The following is a 15,717-nucleotide window of genomic DNA, read 5'->3' on the forward strand; positions in this document are numbered from 1 at the left end:
CCAATGCAGGAAGCGCTTCGGACAGAAATGGGCCCTTGATAGACTCATGATGAGCCACACCGGGGAGAAGCCCTACAGATGTGACCAATGCGCTTCAGAGAGAGCTCTGCCCTGAAGAGCCACGTGATGACTCATACCGGAGAGAGGCCCTATAGGTGCAGATCCACATGAAAACTCACTCTGGGGAGAAGCCCATGGCCGTGTTGCCCTGTAGTTTGGCCTTGATGCCCTTCTGAAAATGGTATGCCCATCGGCCACCGTTACCTTGGTGCCTAGAGCTTTTTTTTTCATTTGCTCATTTGCCTTTTTTCCTTCCTTGTATTTTTCTGCCCCGGCAATGAAATGTTAGTACATTAATGTAACAGTAATTTTATCAACAAGTGTGACCAATAAAATGCAAGCGTTAAAGAGCTCTCGTTGACGGGCTGCCCGATCTGTACAGCACAGCGATCCCAAAAATAGCGTGAGCATTCGAAAAATCATCAACAAATAGCTGTTTTCTGAATCGTATAGCTTTTGAGTAGCTTAGCTATTTTATTGACCAAGTAATGGGGTAGGTATAGATCTCAGGGATGCTTGAGTCAGTTTACGGTCCCCCCCTCTAGAATGCAGCATCATTCTAATCAGAAGTTTCCTAGCATTGTTCACCCTTCACTCCTTGTTTGTCTAACGAAAGTTAAGCGAAAAGATGATTTGTTTTTCATGTTAACTTCAGGTGTCAAAGATATCAATGAATTAAACGAGAACTATTTTTTAAATGTTAAATCAAACGTTTGACACATTGCATCAAGGGATAATATCATGTACATTATCCAGATTACATGGATACTTAAGAAATTTATAATTTGACAAAATATAACTATCATTGACAATAACAGCTCTAAAAATGTGAGATGCCCACGCCGACCTGTTTTTTTATTTTTAGATCACCCACCAATTCCATCGCTTCCAATTGGGCTAGCCAATCACACCGGATCCCATCTCACCTCATGGACCTGCAATCTGGGTCATTGACCGTTAGTTGATTTCCACGCTCCGTTGAGAAAAGATGGTATAGGCTCCTGTAGAAGCCACAAAAATCAGACATGTGCTTAGATAAACACGTTTATTCACAATTTCATTTGAAGCCACTACACTAACCATAATCCTAAAGTAGCCTTACACAACGCATGACGACACTATACACACACACACACACACACACACACACACACACACACACACACACACACACACACACACACACACACACACAATATGACAACTTGTATAAACTAGAAAAAAACATTTCCTGCAGTGATGTATTGTGCAAAGAGAGGTTGAAATATGTTTAAGTAAAGGCACATAGTTTAAATGTTAAATGGCTTAAATCAAGTGAAGGGATTTGAACATTCTAAATGGATAATGTAAACAATGTAAACCTGCACATCATTTAAAAATGTAAAATGGCGGAAAACACATGAAGTGAACATAGTGAATGTGATCCAGTTTAAATACATTTGAGATAAAATCCCAGACAATTAGAATATCAGTTACCTGTGAAGAGTAATTTGTCTTAGTGTGTGTGGTGAACAATAGGCTACAGGACATTTTAAAATAAGGTGAGTTAAAAAGGAAATAGTCCAAGGCAAATGTTTGATCCTCAGTCAAAAACTGGGACGGACAGATCATTATATTTACACTTGTATGATTAAAATGGTATTTTATAAGAGAAGGCAGGCAATGTGATCATAAAATAAATATTTAATCCACTGAATCCTCAGAATGCTCTATATAATCATTAGTGATGGATTGTAACTGCCCTTAGGCCTACTGAAGTAGGCCTACTTTATTCTTTATTTGGATCGTGGTCGCCATAGTCTTCCTCTTTAGTCACTACGCTGATAACAGCTGTTAGAGATGCGTAGGCCTACGGATAAATTGTAGTTTTCTTTGCATGAAAAATTATCATTTAAATCCACAAACAACATATGTGTAATCCGGGGCATATAAAGACTGGGACCAGAAAATAATTACTTTCTCTCCATTGAAATCCATTCATATTTTACGATCTCACAGGTCCCATGGGGACTACCGGAAGGGGCGAGACTTACGAGCTACATTGTTTGAGTTATGTTTTTGTTGCTTGTGAACCGGAGGATCCGATTTGGTTTTTAAATTTAATTTCTTGCATTTTATTGCTTATTGATAATTTTTTTTGTATTCATTTTAACATAAATAAAATGAAAAATAAAAACTACGGGGAAAGGTTACCTCCCCTTTATCTGCTTGGCCCGCCCACAGAATTTGGCCCGACCACCCATGATAAAATGAGCTACGACCGTACGATCGCCGCATTGTTTTTCTCCGGAGAGACATCATGGTTTGCGAAGGAGCGAAGCATGGCAGTTGCTCAGTGTTTGGATGTACAAATGAACACAAAGGTCTATTTTTAGTTCCTTCATCCAAGCCTCTGAAGAACCAGTGGGTTAATTTTAGTTACTCTGGAAATGCGCCGACACAACTTCCCAAAGTGTTGTATGTCTGCGCCAAACATTTCACCGACGACTGCTTCGTCAACTTGGGCCAATACAGAGCTGGACTAGCTGAACTTCTGAAGAATAAGTCTAGATCAATACCAACTCTCCTCGGCTCAGCTACAAACCTCGGAGAAGTAAGTAAACTAACGCTATATCATCGTGTTGCTTTACTGTATATGGTTACCTTGTTGTTACCCGTTGAATGTGGCTGTAGCATTAGCGCTACAGCTAACAGCCCAGTTACTGTCGCTAATGTAAAGGTAGATAGCATCAGGTATGTGTGTGAATACACACACTGTATCGCGAGTGTTGTACACTTCTTTGTTATTTGGATAACCGTTCTGCTGTTCGTGTAAGAGTGTGCACCTCTGCAAACCAGGGTGATCAGATGAGAATGGGCACAATTCGAGGCGTCTTACAGCAAAGGGGGTACAGGCACTGATCTCTGCTTGGATACCAAGGGAATGTCCCGACTCTTTAAGAATGTCTGTTCACCCTACTACAAACGAACACAACTGTATTTTACCAGCTACGTGACCGCAGTTTTACACAAAGTGAGTACATAACAGTTATAGCGTTTTACTGATGTGGAGATAATTATGGATAACTCCTAAATACTGCCGCGAGGAGCCGAGTGTGCAGGTTGGAAATCATCTTCTCATTCACCATCCAAAAGAGATGCTTCCTCCGTTGTAACTCCAGCGCACACCCATAGAAAGCACACACATTCAATGTGTCGTTGGTGGTGATTGACAATTATTCTGTGCAAATGAAATAATATGTATTGTGTGTGTTTCCTTCCTTATGTGGAAAGCAGCAGACCCCAGACACCATTTCAATCAAGGTTGAGGAGGATATTGGTGGAGGCATGCCCACTGTAGGTTAGTAATACACATTGCATCTATCAAGCAAACAACCTGGATCCACTGAGGATGTACTTGATGCTACCTGTGCTAAAAAGCCTGGTCCTCTTTTGGGGGAGGAGGGGGCTGGAGGAGACATCCCTCTCCAAAACTCTGAATCTTTGTCTGCAGTACAGATTTTAAACCCTCTGTGTCAGTTACATACACATACATTTAAATAATTTCTTTGATGTGTTCAAATACACACTGCCTCCTTTTGTGCAAATAATGTATCAAAACAATTACTATGTCTTTTTTTTTCTCCCTCTGCAGAAGACTGTGATGCTTTTGGAGATCACAGCACGCAGCGCGGCGCCACCTTGGATAGTCTGCGTGTGAACACCCCTGGCTCCCCCCACATGTCCAGTCACAACGGGGAGCTGAGGATCCTGAGCGTCTACGGAAAAGGGGAGGGCCCACTGGCGGTGGACGGCCATGACACCCTCTTCACCGCGTTCAAAGTGGAGGCCCTGAACTCGCTGTCTGCGGACCACAGAGTGGCCAAGAGCCTGGATAGCAGTGAGCGGTTGGTCTGCCGCGAGGAGCTGAGTGTGCAGGTTGGAAATCATCTTCTCATTCACCATCCAAAAGAGAGGCTTATTCCGTTACAACTCCAGCACACACCCATAGAAAGCACACACCTTTATGATTCAATGTGTCGTTGGTGGGGATTGACAATTATTCTGTGCAAATGAAATCATGTGTCTTGTGTGTGTTTCCTTCTTTATGTGGAAAGCAGCAGAGCCCAGAAACCATTTCGATCAAGGTTGAAGAGGATTTTGGTGGAGACATGCCTGCTGTAGGTTAGTAATACACATTGTATCTATGCAAGCAAACAACCTGGATCCATTGAGGATGTACTCGATTCTACCTGCACTAAAAAGCCTTGTCCTCTTTTGAAAAGCATCATGACCAGAGCCCTGCTAAACACAAGGACTACGTATACAGTTTATAGTAGAATGATTTACATCTTCTTCATGGCAGACGGGTATCAGGAATGCTGAGATTAGCTCTGACTCCCAATATAACTACAGTATTGGTAAAACATGTGATAGGAAACGACAGATGACCTGGGTTGTGTCTTTATGACCTCCTCGCATCCCCCCATCACCCCAAGGCGGAGACGTTGCGGGGCCTTCTCAGCTGGAGCCTTTGACCCTTGACCCCCCCCCCCCTTTTCCTTGTCAAATAGAAGTTAAAAAGAATGTCAAAATAAAAATGTTCCACTCCACCGGCATTTACAAAGCACATACGGTTTCCCTTTGATAAAATAATTAATTAATACCGTTGCTTTCTGTTTTTGTTTTCCTCTCTGCAGAAGACTGCGATGACATTAGAGACGGCAGCACACAGCGCGGCGCCACCTCAGAGAGTCTGTGTGTGGACCCCCCTGGCTCCTCCCACATGTCCAGCAACAACGGGGAGCTGTGGATCCTGAGTGTCTACGGAAAAGGGGAGGGCCCACTGGAGGTGGACAGCCATGACACCCTCTTCACAGCGTCTGAACTGGAGGCTATGAGCTCGCTGTCCGCCGACAAGCGGCTCGTCCACCGTGAGGAGCTGGTGGGCGGCCGCAAGGGCCGGCCCTGTGTCTTGTGTGGCAAGGTTTTCCCCAACAATGCCAAGATGATCGTCCACATGCGTTCCCACACCAACGAGAAGCCGTACGGGTGCGACCAATGCATGAAGCGTTTTGGACAGAAAAGCGCCCTTGATAGACACATGAGGACTCATACCGGAGAGAGGCCCTATAGGTGTGCCCAATGCAAGAAGAGCTTCCAACAGAAAAGCACCCTGAATAACCACATGAGGACTCACACCGGGGAGAAGCCCTACAGCTGTGACCAATGCCCGAAGCGCTTTGGAAATAACAAAAATATGAAGATCCACATGAGGACTCACACCGGAGAGAGGCCCTATAGGTGTGCCCAATGCAAGAAGAGCTTCCAACATAAAAGCAACCTGAATAGCCACATGAGGACTCACACTGGGGAGAAGCCCTACAGCTGTGACCAATGCATAAAGTGCTTCGGAACTAAATCACATCTGAAGGTCCACATGATGACTCACTCTGGGGATAAGCCCTACAGGTGTGACCAATGCATGAAGCGCTTCGGAACTATATCACAACTGAAGATCCACATGAGGACTCACACCGGGGAGAAGCCCTACAGCTGTGACCAATGCATGAAGCGCTTCAGACATAAAGGCGCCCTGAAGATCCACATGAGGACTCACACCGGGGAGAAGCCCTACAGCTGTGACCTATGCAGGAAGCGCTTCGTACAGAAATGCGCCCTTGATAAACACATGATGACTCACACCGGGGAGAAGCCCTACAGCTGTGACCAATGCATGAAGTGCTTCGGAACTATATCACAACTGAAGAGCCACATGAGGACTCACTCTGGGGAGAAGCCCAACAGGTGTGACCAATGCAGGAAGCGCTTCAGTGAAAGCTCCTCCCTGAAGATCCATATGAGGACTCATACTGGGGAGACGCCTATGGCCGTGTTGCCCTGTAGTTTGGCCTTGATGCCCTTCTGAAAATTGTATGCCCATCGGCCACCGTTGCCTTGGTGCCTAGAGCTCTGCCCGTTTTGTTTTTTTCCTTCCTTGTTTTTTTTTCCGGCCCCATTGGGCCCCATTTCCTGCCCAATCTGGCAACACTGGTGACCCCCATGACGGTGACATCACGTACACAATCCTTGGCCTCAGGCCTGCAACGTCTCTAAAATGGCAGAGGGAGGGTTATTGTCATTTTGAAATAATCGTAATCAAATGTGTAATTAAAAATATATATATTACAAATTCTAATCTTATACATTAATACAGATTTAATTCAACAAATTCACCCATTCCCTTTTCAAAAAGAAGTGGAGAATTGTCTCAATAGGGCTCCTCAAGATGCAGATTAAAACTGCGAAACAATGAACAATTTCTCTAGAAGTGTTACACTGTTTATTAAAAATGCATGAATGTTTTTAGAAATTGATTTGTGGCCTTTGTGCCCTCAGAAAATTGCGACCGTGCGATAGGTCACTTGCGAGGGTTAGGGTTAGGGTTAGTGACCAAGCATACCAAGCATACATTCAATGAGACGATGGGTGTACCTGATTCATATTAGATTTTTTTCACAGCGTGGGTAAATACAAAGATAATGGCGAGGAGGAGTAACCAGAGAGTTTAGAATTGGCCAGAGGAGAGACAAAGTTAAATTTCAATACACTATGGGTGAAGTGGACAGTGCTGCAAGACTTTAAAGGCATCTACACAACAAAGAAGTCAGTCGATTGGCCTCGGTATTGGACTTGGTGGCTGCAGTTGCAATGCAAATGAAACCTAACACCTTTCAACTACAGAGAACGGGAGGTATCTCTAGGAGGAGGAGGAGAATGTATAGAAATTCCTTTCAATTGACTAGCAATTATATAAACAGGGTTTATATAATTAAATTAAAATATGAGAATAAAAATATAATTAAAACATACAATATAAACAGGGTTTATATTATTAAATTAAAATATGAGAATAAAAATATAATTAAAACATACAATATAAACAGGGTTTATATAATTCTATATTATTGTTACGCTTATTACAAATTGCCTGCAAAGTTCACTTCTGAAATAGACTGCAATTGAATCACACATTATAGGCCTACATGTTTGTGTTCTTCTAGTTCATACCTTGGATTGTATCACAATAGGCAATAATGGTTGAAGATTATCCACTTACAAAGGTCACTGGTTAAGTGTATAGATCTCAGAGATGCTTGAGTCCGTTTACGGTCCCCCCTCTAGAATGCTGCATTATTCTAATCAGAAGATTCCTAGCATTGTTCACGAGGCTTTTCTGTTGGTCTTGGGGCGTGATACGTGCCTACCGAGTTTCATACATATTGGTGAAACGTGGCGCAGGGGCTGCTTTTTAAAGATGCTGTAGGGGGCGCTACAAACACGTTGGGTTCAACTTGTTCAGAATTTGATTCCGAACAACTTTTGTAATAGAGTCAACATCATAGGAGTCCAACTTGATGTTGATATGAGCAATTAACTCTTTTTGACGATTTTTAGCCTCTGGCGGCCATGTTGTTTTGTCAATCAACTTAATTTTACTTGAGGAGTTGGAACTTTGGGCCCCAACAGCCACTGTCCCGCTTAAATCAAACATTGCGTCTATGATCTTTGGCGATTTTAGTGACAGGCCACGCCCATTCCGATGTCACGCCCTATTTGAAAATATGTCGGGTTTAACTTGTTCAGAATTTGATTATGAACAACTTTTGTATTGGGGTCAACATCATAGGAGTCCAACTTGATGTTGATATGAGCAATTAACTATTCGCATTTTAAACCATGCCTGTTTTAGAACTCAATGGCTCATGGGGGCTTTAAACTTTATTGTACAGACTAATCTTTAGGTCAGATTTAAGATAATGGTCCATAGATGATCTGGGCTAAAGGATTTTTGTCAAAGTCAAAAAACCTGGGATCGTTAGGTAATTTACTGTTTTTAACTAAATTCAAAATGGCGGCAAATCTGGGAACCGGAAGTCATAGGTTCTTGAGGCATATTTGTTCAGCATGTAGATATGCATATGTGAGCAAAGTTTCATGAGTGTAGGTCAAACCGGTTAGGAGATATGCTTGTGCAAAGTTTGCATTTTTTGGACAGTTGGTATAGCGCCACCTTTGGGCCAATCAGTGTAATATTTGCTGTTTGCTAATTTTGGGTCAACCTCTACAGGTCTAGTAAGTTTCATAAAAAGCGTGCGATCGGTGTAGGCTGTGTAATGCAAACGCGGCGGAATAATAATAATAACACTAACAATTTCAATAGGTTGCCTCGCACTTTGTGCTTGGCACCTAAATATAACGATGCTCGGGCAGTGGGGAAGTTGGTGGTTAAGGTGGAGAGCTTGGTTCCTAAAGGAAGCCAGCAGGGGCCTAGGGGAGTTGTGTATGGAGTGTTTGCTGGCTTGCCAGAGAAGGAAATCTTGGATAATGTCAAGGGTGGCCAGGTAATTGAGGTACTGAGATTTAGGCGCAGGGAGGGAGCCAATGGGGATTGGCTCTATTAACATTCTCAGACAGTGTGCTTCCACAGAGAGTGTTTTGTATGAAGTATGGCCTACCAGGTTAGAGAGTACATCAGACCACCACTGCACTGTTATAATTGCCAGCGATTTGGACATGTGGCTGGGTCTTGTCGGGGTAAAAGAAAGTGTGCAAAATGTGGTGGAGATCATGTTATTCAAAATTGTGAGGCGGATGCTCCGAAGTGCCCTAATTGTGGTGGGGATAATGCAGCAGCATTTCGTGGCTGTATGCACTCAGTCCAGTATGGGTTGGAGATTTGAATGTGCATAATCCTTTATGGGGCTGGGGCAGTGACCACAGGGATAGTAATGGTGACTATAGAAGACTTTTTGGATAAGTATGATCTGGTAGTGATAAATGATGGAAGGCCAACTAGGTATGATATTCTAAGAAATACATGTAGTCCTATAGATTTATCAATTGCTTCTTCAAATTTAGCTAGAATTGGTGAATGGGATGTAACAGACAATTACACTCTGGGTAGCGATCATTATCCAATTATGTGCAGGTTTGGTAGGGATTTGAGGAGGGGAGTGGAAGAGAAAGTTCCTAAATATAATTTTTGTAAAGCTCAGTGGGATAAATTCCAGGAGAGCGGAGTAGAAGAGATTAAGGGCAATGGCAAGAAGAGTTATTATTAAAGAGGGGAAGAGATGTAGTTTTGTGGTACGCTAGGTCCTGAGACTCCAGTAAGGCAGCTGTGGTCAGCTGTATGGAAAATGTCAGGGGTATATAAAAGTAGATCAATACCTGTGTTACAGAAAGGAGAGAGTGTAGCAGTTTCCAATAAAGAAAAAGCAGACATGTTTGTTGAAAGTTTTTCAAGCAGTACATAGTTCAGGGAGCCTGGGAGTTGAAGGGAGGTGTAGGAAGAGGATAGAGCTGATGACAGGTAATCAGTGGAAATTGGAGGGGAGTTTAGACAATGCTAATCCCATTAATCAGTTTTTTACTGTTAAAGAGCTGAAAGAAGCAATTATGTCTGGGGAAAATACTACCCCAGGGAGAGACAGGTTGTCATATGAGTTATTCAAACATCTGGATGATATTGCACTCAAGGACATTTTGGCTTTGTTTAATATTATGGTCCTAATCTTGAAGCCGGTAAAGAGGCATCTGACCCTAGTTCATACCGTCCTATTGCACTCACAGCAGTGCTGTGTAAAATTATACTTATTGAAATGGCAGAAATGTCCTTATGGTTAAGGCGTATTAAGTTAGGGTTACAGTATTGGGTAAAACTAAGTGGGTGTCGTCAAACTTTTCCAGCAAGGTGCCTGTTAGAAGAGTCTGATGGAGGCAATAAGTATAAAACATTTTTTGCAAATATAAACCAGTGGGCCTGGTGGCTGGGTTTGGAACAGGTTAGTATAGCGGAACATACAAGCTGGCTACCTATGACATATTGGGTGCTGCCCGAGCTGAACATTGAACTGGTCTTTCTGCAGGAAGAAGATAAGAAGCTGCTAACTCCAAAAATAGCAGAGCATCTAAACTAAATTCGAGACAATACTTTGATTATTTTTACAGATGGATCTAGAGATCCAGTTAGTGGGAGAGCTGGGTTTGGGATGTATGTGGAGCAGCTTGGGGTGAAGATTGGCCGGTGGCGCAACTCTAATGGGAGCTCTGTTTTCACATCTGAGTTAATGGCAATCCTATGGGCTTTAAGGTGAATTGAGGAACCTGGGGTAGACACTATTTCTCTTGTGTATGTATTGTATGTATTTCTCACTGTGTAGATCAGGCTTGGGTCACTGTGGGCTAAATCACTTTTAATTTATTGTAGGAAAACATGTATCTGGTTTATGTGAATGTGGGAGTGTAGAACATATAGGACAGAAATACATATATTTTTTGATACTGTTAGGACCTGGAGTTGAGGCCTTTTCTGTTTTTTCTTTGTTTGGTCACTGTGAGAACCACAAACTGATCTCCAAGGCAATTCTGCAATTCCTGCACAACACAGGACTGTATGTAAAAATATAATTCAACATCGGACCTGGGGAGGGCAGTAATACGCTAGAAAGCGTCTAAACTGCCGGAATCCTACAAGAAGAAGAAGAAGAAGCTCGACCGCCCCCGCCCATGATAAAATGAGCTATGACCGTGCGAGTGCCGCATTGTTTTGATCTGGAGAGACATCATGGCTTGTAAACGAGCGAAGCATGGCAGTTGCTCAGTGTTTGGATGTACAAATGAACACAAAGGTCTATTTTTAGTTCCTTCATCCAAGCCCCTGAAGAACCAGTGGGTTAATTTTAGTTTCTCTGGAAATGCGCCGACACAACTTCCCAAAGTGTTGTATGTTTGCCCCAAACATTTCACCGACGACTGCTTCGTCAACTTGGGCCAATACAGAGCTGGACTTGCTGAACTTCTGAAAATTAAGTCTAGATCAATATCAACTCTCCTCGGCTCAGCTACAAACCTCGGACAAGTAAGTCAACTAACGCTGTATCATCGTGTTGCTTTACTGTATATGGTTACCCGTTGAATGTGGCTGTAGCATTAGCGCTACAGCTAACAGCCCAGTTACTGTCGCTAATGTAAAGGTAGATAGCATCAAGTATGTGTGTGAATACACACACTGTAACGCGAGTGTTGTACACTTTGTTATTTGGATAACCGTTCTGCTGTTCGTGTTAGCGTGTGCACCTCTGCAAACCAGGATGATCAGATGAGAATGGGCACAATTCGAGGCGTCTTACAGCAAAGGGGGTACAGGCACTGATCTCTGCTTGGATACCAAGGGAATGTCCCGACTCTTTAAGAATGTCTGGTCACTCTACTACAAACGAACACAACTGTCTTTTACCAGATACGTGACCGCAGTAGTTGTTGTCTCAGTACTGATGAGATAATTATGGCCTGATAACTCTTCCTAAATACATAAATAGTTAATAAGTTAATCAAGTTCTGCCGCGAGGAGCCGAGTGTGCAGGTTGGAAATCATCTTCTCATTCACCATCCAAAAGAGATGCTTCCTCCGTTGCAACTCCAGCACACACCCATAGAAAGCACACACCTTTATGACTCAATGTGTCGTTAGTGGGGATTGACAATTATTCTGTGCAAATGAAATAATATGTATTGTGTGTTTCCTTCCTTATGTGGAAAGCAGCAGACCCCAGACACTATTTCAATCAAGGTTGAAGAGGATATTGGTGGAGGCATGCCCGCTGTAGGTTAGTAATACACATTGCATCTATAAAGCAAACAACCTGGATCCACTGAGGATGTACTTGATGCTACCTGCGCTAAAAAGCCTGGTCCTCTTTTGGGGGAGGAGGGGGCTGGAGGAGACATCCCTCTCCAAAACTCTGAATCTGTGTCTGCAGTACAGATTCTAAACCCTCTGTGTCAGTTACATACACATACATTTAAATAATTTTTTTGTGTTCAAATACACACTGCCTCCTTTTGTGCAAATAATATATCAAAACAATTACTATGTCTTTTTTTCTCCCTCTGCAGAAGACTGTGATGCCTTTGGAGATCACAGCATGCAGCGCGGCACCACCTTGGATAGTCTGCGTGTGGACACCCCTGGCTCCCCCCACATGTCCAGTCACAACGGGGAGCTGAGGATCCTTAGCGTCTACGGAAAAGGTGAGGGCCCACTGGCAGTGGACGATCATGACACCCTCTTCACCACGTCCAAAGTGGAGGCCCTGAACTCGCTGTCTGTGGACCACAGCATGGCCAAGAGCCTGGACCGTGGCGAGCGGTTGGTCTGCCGCGAGGAGCTGAGTGTGCAGGTTGGAAATCATCTTCTCATTCACCATCCAAAAGAGAGGCTTATTCCGTTACAACTCCAGCACACACCCATAGAAAGCACACACCTTTATGATTCAATGTGTTATTGGTGGGGATTGACAATTATTCTGTGCAAATGAAATGTGTCTTGTGTGTGTTTCCTTCTTTATGTGGAAATCAGCAGAACCCAGACACCATTTCAATCAAGGTTGAAGAGGATATTGGTGGAGACATGCTTGCTGTAGGTTAGTAATACATATCTATGCAAGCAAACAACCTGGATCCATTGAGGATGTACTCGATTCTACCTGCTCTAAAAAGCCTGGTCCTCTTTTGAAAAGCATCATGACCAGAACCCTGCTAAACACAAGGACTATGTATACAGTTTATAGTAGAATGATTTACATCTTCTTCATGGCAGACAGGTATCAGGAATGCTGAGATTAGCTCTGACTCCCAATATTACTACAGTATTGGTAAAACATGTGATAGGAAACGACAGATGACCTGGGTTGTGTCTTTATGACCTCCCCGCATCCCCCATCACCCCAAGGCGGAGACGTAGCGGGGCCTTCTCTGGAGCCTTTGACCCTTGACCCCCCCCAAGAGGGACAAGGAAAAGGCATAATCAACAAATAGAAGTTAAAAAGAATGTCAAAATAAAAATGTTCCACTCCACCAGTGTTTACAAAGCACATACGGTTTCCCTTTGATCAATTTATGAATTAATACCGTTGCTTTCTATGTTTTTGTTTTCCGCTCTGCAGAAGACTGTGATGACATTAGAGATGGCAGCACAGAGCGCGGCGCCACCGCAGAGAGTCTGCGTGTGGACCCCCCTGGCTCCTCCCACATGTCCAGTAACAACGGGGAGCTGAAGATCCTGAGCGTCTACGGAAAAGGAGCCGGCCCACTGGAGGTGGACAGCCATGACACCCTCTTCTCGGCATCCGAACTGGAGGCTATGAGCTCGCTGTCCACCTACGAGCGGCTCGTCCACCGTGAGGAGCTGGCGGGCGGCCGCAAGGGCCTGCCCTGTGTCTTGTGTGGCAAGGTTTTCCCCAACAATGCCAAGATGATCGTCCACATGCGTTCCCACACCGACGAGAAGCCATACGGGTGCGACCAATGCATTAAGCGTTTCGGACAGAAGGGCAACCTGAAGAGCCACATGAGGACTCACTCTGTGGAGAAGCCCTACAGGTGTGACCAATGCACAAAGAGCTTCAGTGAAAGCTCCTCCCTGAAGATCCATCTGAGGACTCACACCGGGGAGAAGCCCTACAGCTGTGACCAATGCATGAAGCGCTTTGGACATAACAAATATCTGAAGATCCACATGAGGACTCATACCGGAGAGAGGCCCTATAGGTGTGCCCAATGCAAGAAGAGCTTCCAACGGAAAAGCACCCTGAATAGCCACATGCAGATTCACACCGGGGAGAAGCCCTACAGCTGTGACCAATGCATGAAGCGCTTCGGAAATAAATCACATCTGAAGATGCACATGAGGACTCACTCTGGGGAGAAGCCCAACAGGTGTGACCAATGCACGAAGAGCTTCAGTGAAAGCTCCTCCCTGAAGATCCATATGAGGACTCACACCGGGGAGAAGCCCTACAGCTGTGACCAATGCATGAAGCGCTTCAGACATAAAGGCGCCCTGAATATCCACATGAGGACTCACTCTGGGGAGAAGCCCTACAGCTGTGACCAATGCAGGAAGCGCTTCGGACAGAAATGCGCCCTTGATAGACACATGATGACTCACACTGGGGAGAAGCTCTATAGGTGTGACCAATGCACGAAGGGCTTCGGAAATGAATTACATCTGAAGATCCACATGAGGACTCATACCGGAGAGAGGCCCTATAGGTGTGCCCAATGCAAGAAGAGCTTCCAACAGAAAAGCACCCTGAATAGACACATGAGGACTCACACCGGGGAGAAGCCCTACAGCTGTGACCAATGCACAAAGCACTTCAGACATAGCTCTGCCCTGAAGATCCACATGAGGACTCACTCCGGGGAGATGCCCTACAGCTGTGACCAATGCACGAAGCACTTCAGACATAGCTCTGCCCTGAAGATCCACATGAAGACTCACTCTGGGGAGAAGCCCATGGCCGTGTTGCCTTGTAGTTGATGCCCTTCTGAAAATCGTATGCCCATCGGCCACCATTGCCTTGGTGCCTAGCGCTCTACCCATTTTGTTTTTTTCCTTCCTTGTTTTTTTTCCGCCCTGGCAACGAAACGTCAGTACATGTGCTTGATTGGTCAACACAACAGTAATGTTATCAACAAGTGTGACCAATAAAATGCAAGCGTTAAAGAGCTCTCGTTAACGGGCTGCCCGATCCGTACAGCACAGCGATGCCAATAACGGTGTGACAATAAATGTAAGCGTTCGGAAAACTATCAACAAATAGCTGTTTCCTGAATCATATAGCTTTTGAGTAGCTTAGCTCTTTTATTGACCAATTTATTTATTACAATTTTTATTGTAATGGGGTAGCGCCCACACAAGCTACATTTCTCAATCATTTCTGAAGTTCCAGAGCAGCGGAGCTTTTAGCTGCACTCTGAAATAAAACTGCAAAGGATCAGTAAAAAAGTGACGCCTTCGCCAGCGTTGCCAAATTGGGCCCCATTTCCTGCCCAATCTGGCAACACTGGCGACCCCCATAACGGTGACATCACGTACACAATCCTTTGGCCGAGGCCTGCAACGTCTCTAAGATGGCAGAGGGAGGGTTATTGTCATTTTTAAATAATCGTAATTAAATGTGTAATTTAAAAATATATGTATTACTTATGGCAAATTCTAATCTTCTGCACTAATAGTTTTAATTCACAAAATTCAACAAATTCACTCATTCCCTTTTCAAAAAGTGGAGAATTGTCACTACAGGGCTCTTCAATATGCAGATAAAAACTGCAAAACAATTATTAATTTCTCTAGAAGTGTTACACTGTTTATTAAAAAGGCATGAATGTTTTTAGAAATGGATTTGTCTATTTATGGAAAATTAAAATCATATATATTTTTACTTTTTTAACAATTTTTTTGCATTCTGTAATGCCATTTTTTGCATTCTGTTTTTATTGTCAATAATTGATGTGTTTGATGAATAACTTATTTTTAGGACACTTCGGACAGCAAAGTACATTTCATTTTAGTGCTAATCATGCGAAGATCCAGGCAGCGAAATGACCAAATGAGACGATTGGTGTACATGATTCTTATTGGAAACCTTCACATCGTGGGTAAATACAAAGGTAACAACGGTGAGGAGGAGTAACCAGAGAGTGCTGCAAGACTTTAAAGGAATCTACACAACAGAGAAGTCAGTCGATTGGCCTCAGTATCGGACTTGTTGGCTACAGCCTACAGTTGCAATGAAAATGCAAACTAACTTTTTCAACTGCAGAGGG

General features: G+C 43.7%; 1 protein-coding gene across 2 annotated transcripts; it reads left to right on the forward strand.

The window, feature by feature from the left end:
* The first annotated feature begins 2,584 nt into the window (after positions 1-2,584).
* LOC311353301 (uncharacterized protein) lies at positions 2,585-15,002 on the forward strand. Of its 2 annotated transcripts, XM_084473166.1 has the most exons (6): positions 2,585-2,653; positions 3,337-3,400; positions 3,695-3,978; positions 4,161-4,224; positions 4,740-5,920; positions 13,391-15,002. In XM_084473166.1, exons 2-6 carry the CDS (start codon positions 3,388-3,390, stop codon positions 14,426-14,428), a joined length of 2,580 nt encoding a protein of 859 aa, XP_084329292.1. In that variant the 5' UTR covers positions 2,585-2,653; positions 3,337-3,387; the 3' UTR covers positions 14,429-15,002. The 2 variants fall into 2 exon arrangements, with proteins under 2 accessions (XP_084329292.1, XP_084329293.1); XM_084473167.1 differs by lacking the exons at positions 2,585-2,653; positions 3,337-3,400; positions 3,695-3,978; positions 4,161-4,224; positions 4,740-5,920 and adding exons at positions 10,856-10,963; positions 11,648-11,711; positions 12,001-12,284; positions 12,464-12,527 and having other exon boundaries at positions 13,050-15,002.
* The last annotated feature ends 715 nt before the right edge of the window (positions 15,003-15,717 follow it).

The sequence above is a fragment of the Micromesistius poutassou genome (assembly GCF_964030765.1).
Source record: "Micromesistius poutassou genome assembly, chromosome: 9".
NCBI lineage: Eukaryota > Metazoa > Chordata > Actinopteri > Gadiformes > Gadidae > Micromesistius > Micromesistius poutassou.

What these genes read in the sequence shown, in the direction of transcription:
- LOC311353301 (XM_084473166.1), top strand. An exon ending in GCGAGGAGCTGAGTGTGCAG is followed by an intron (nt 3,979 to 4,160) that starts GTTGGAAATCAT and finishes TGTGGAAAGCAG; the next exon opens with CAGAGCCCAGAAACCATTTC. An exon ending in TGAGGACTCATACTGGGGAG is followed by an intron (nt 5,921 to 13,390) that starts ACGCCTATGGCC and finishes CACACCGACGAG; the next exon opens with AAGCCATACGGGTGCGACCA.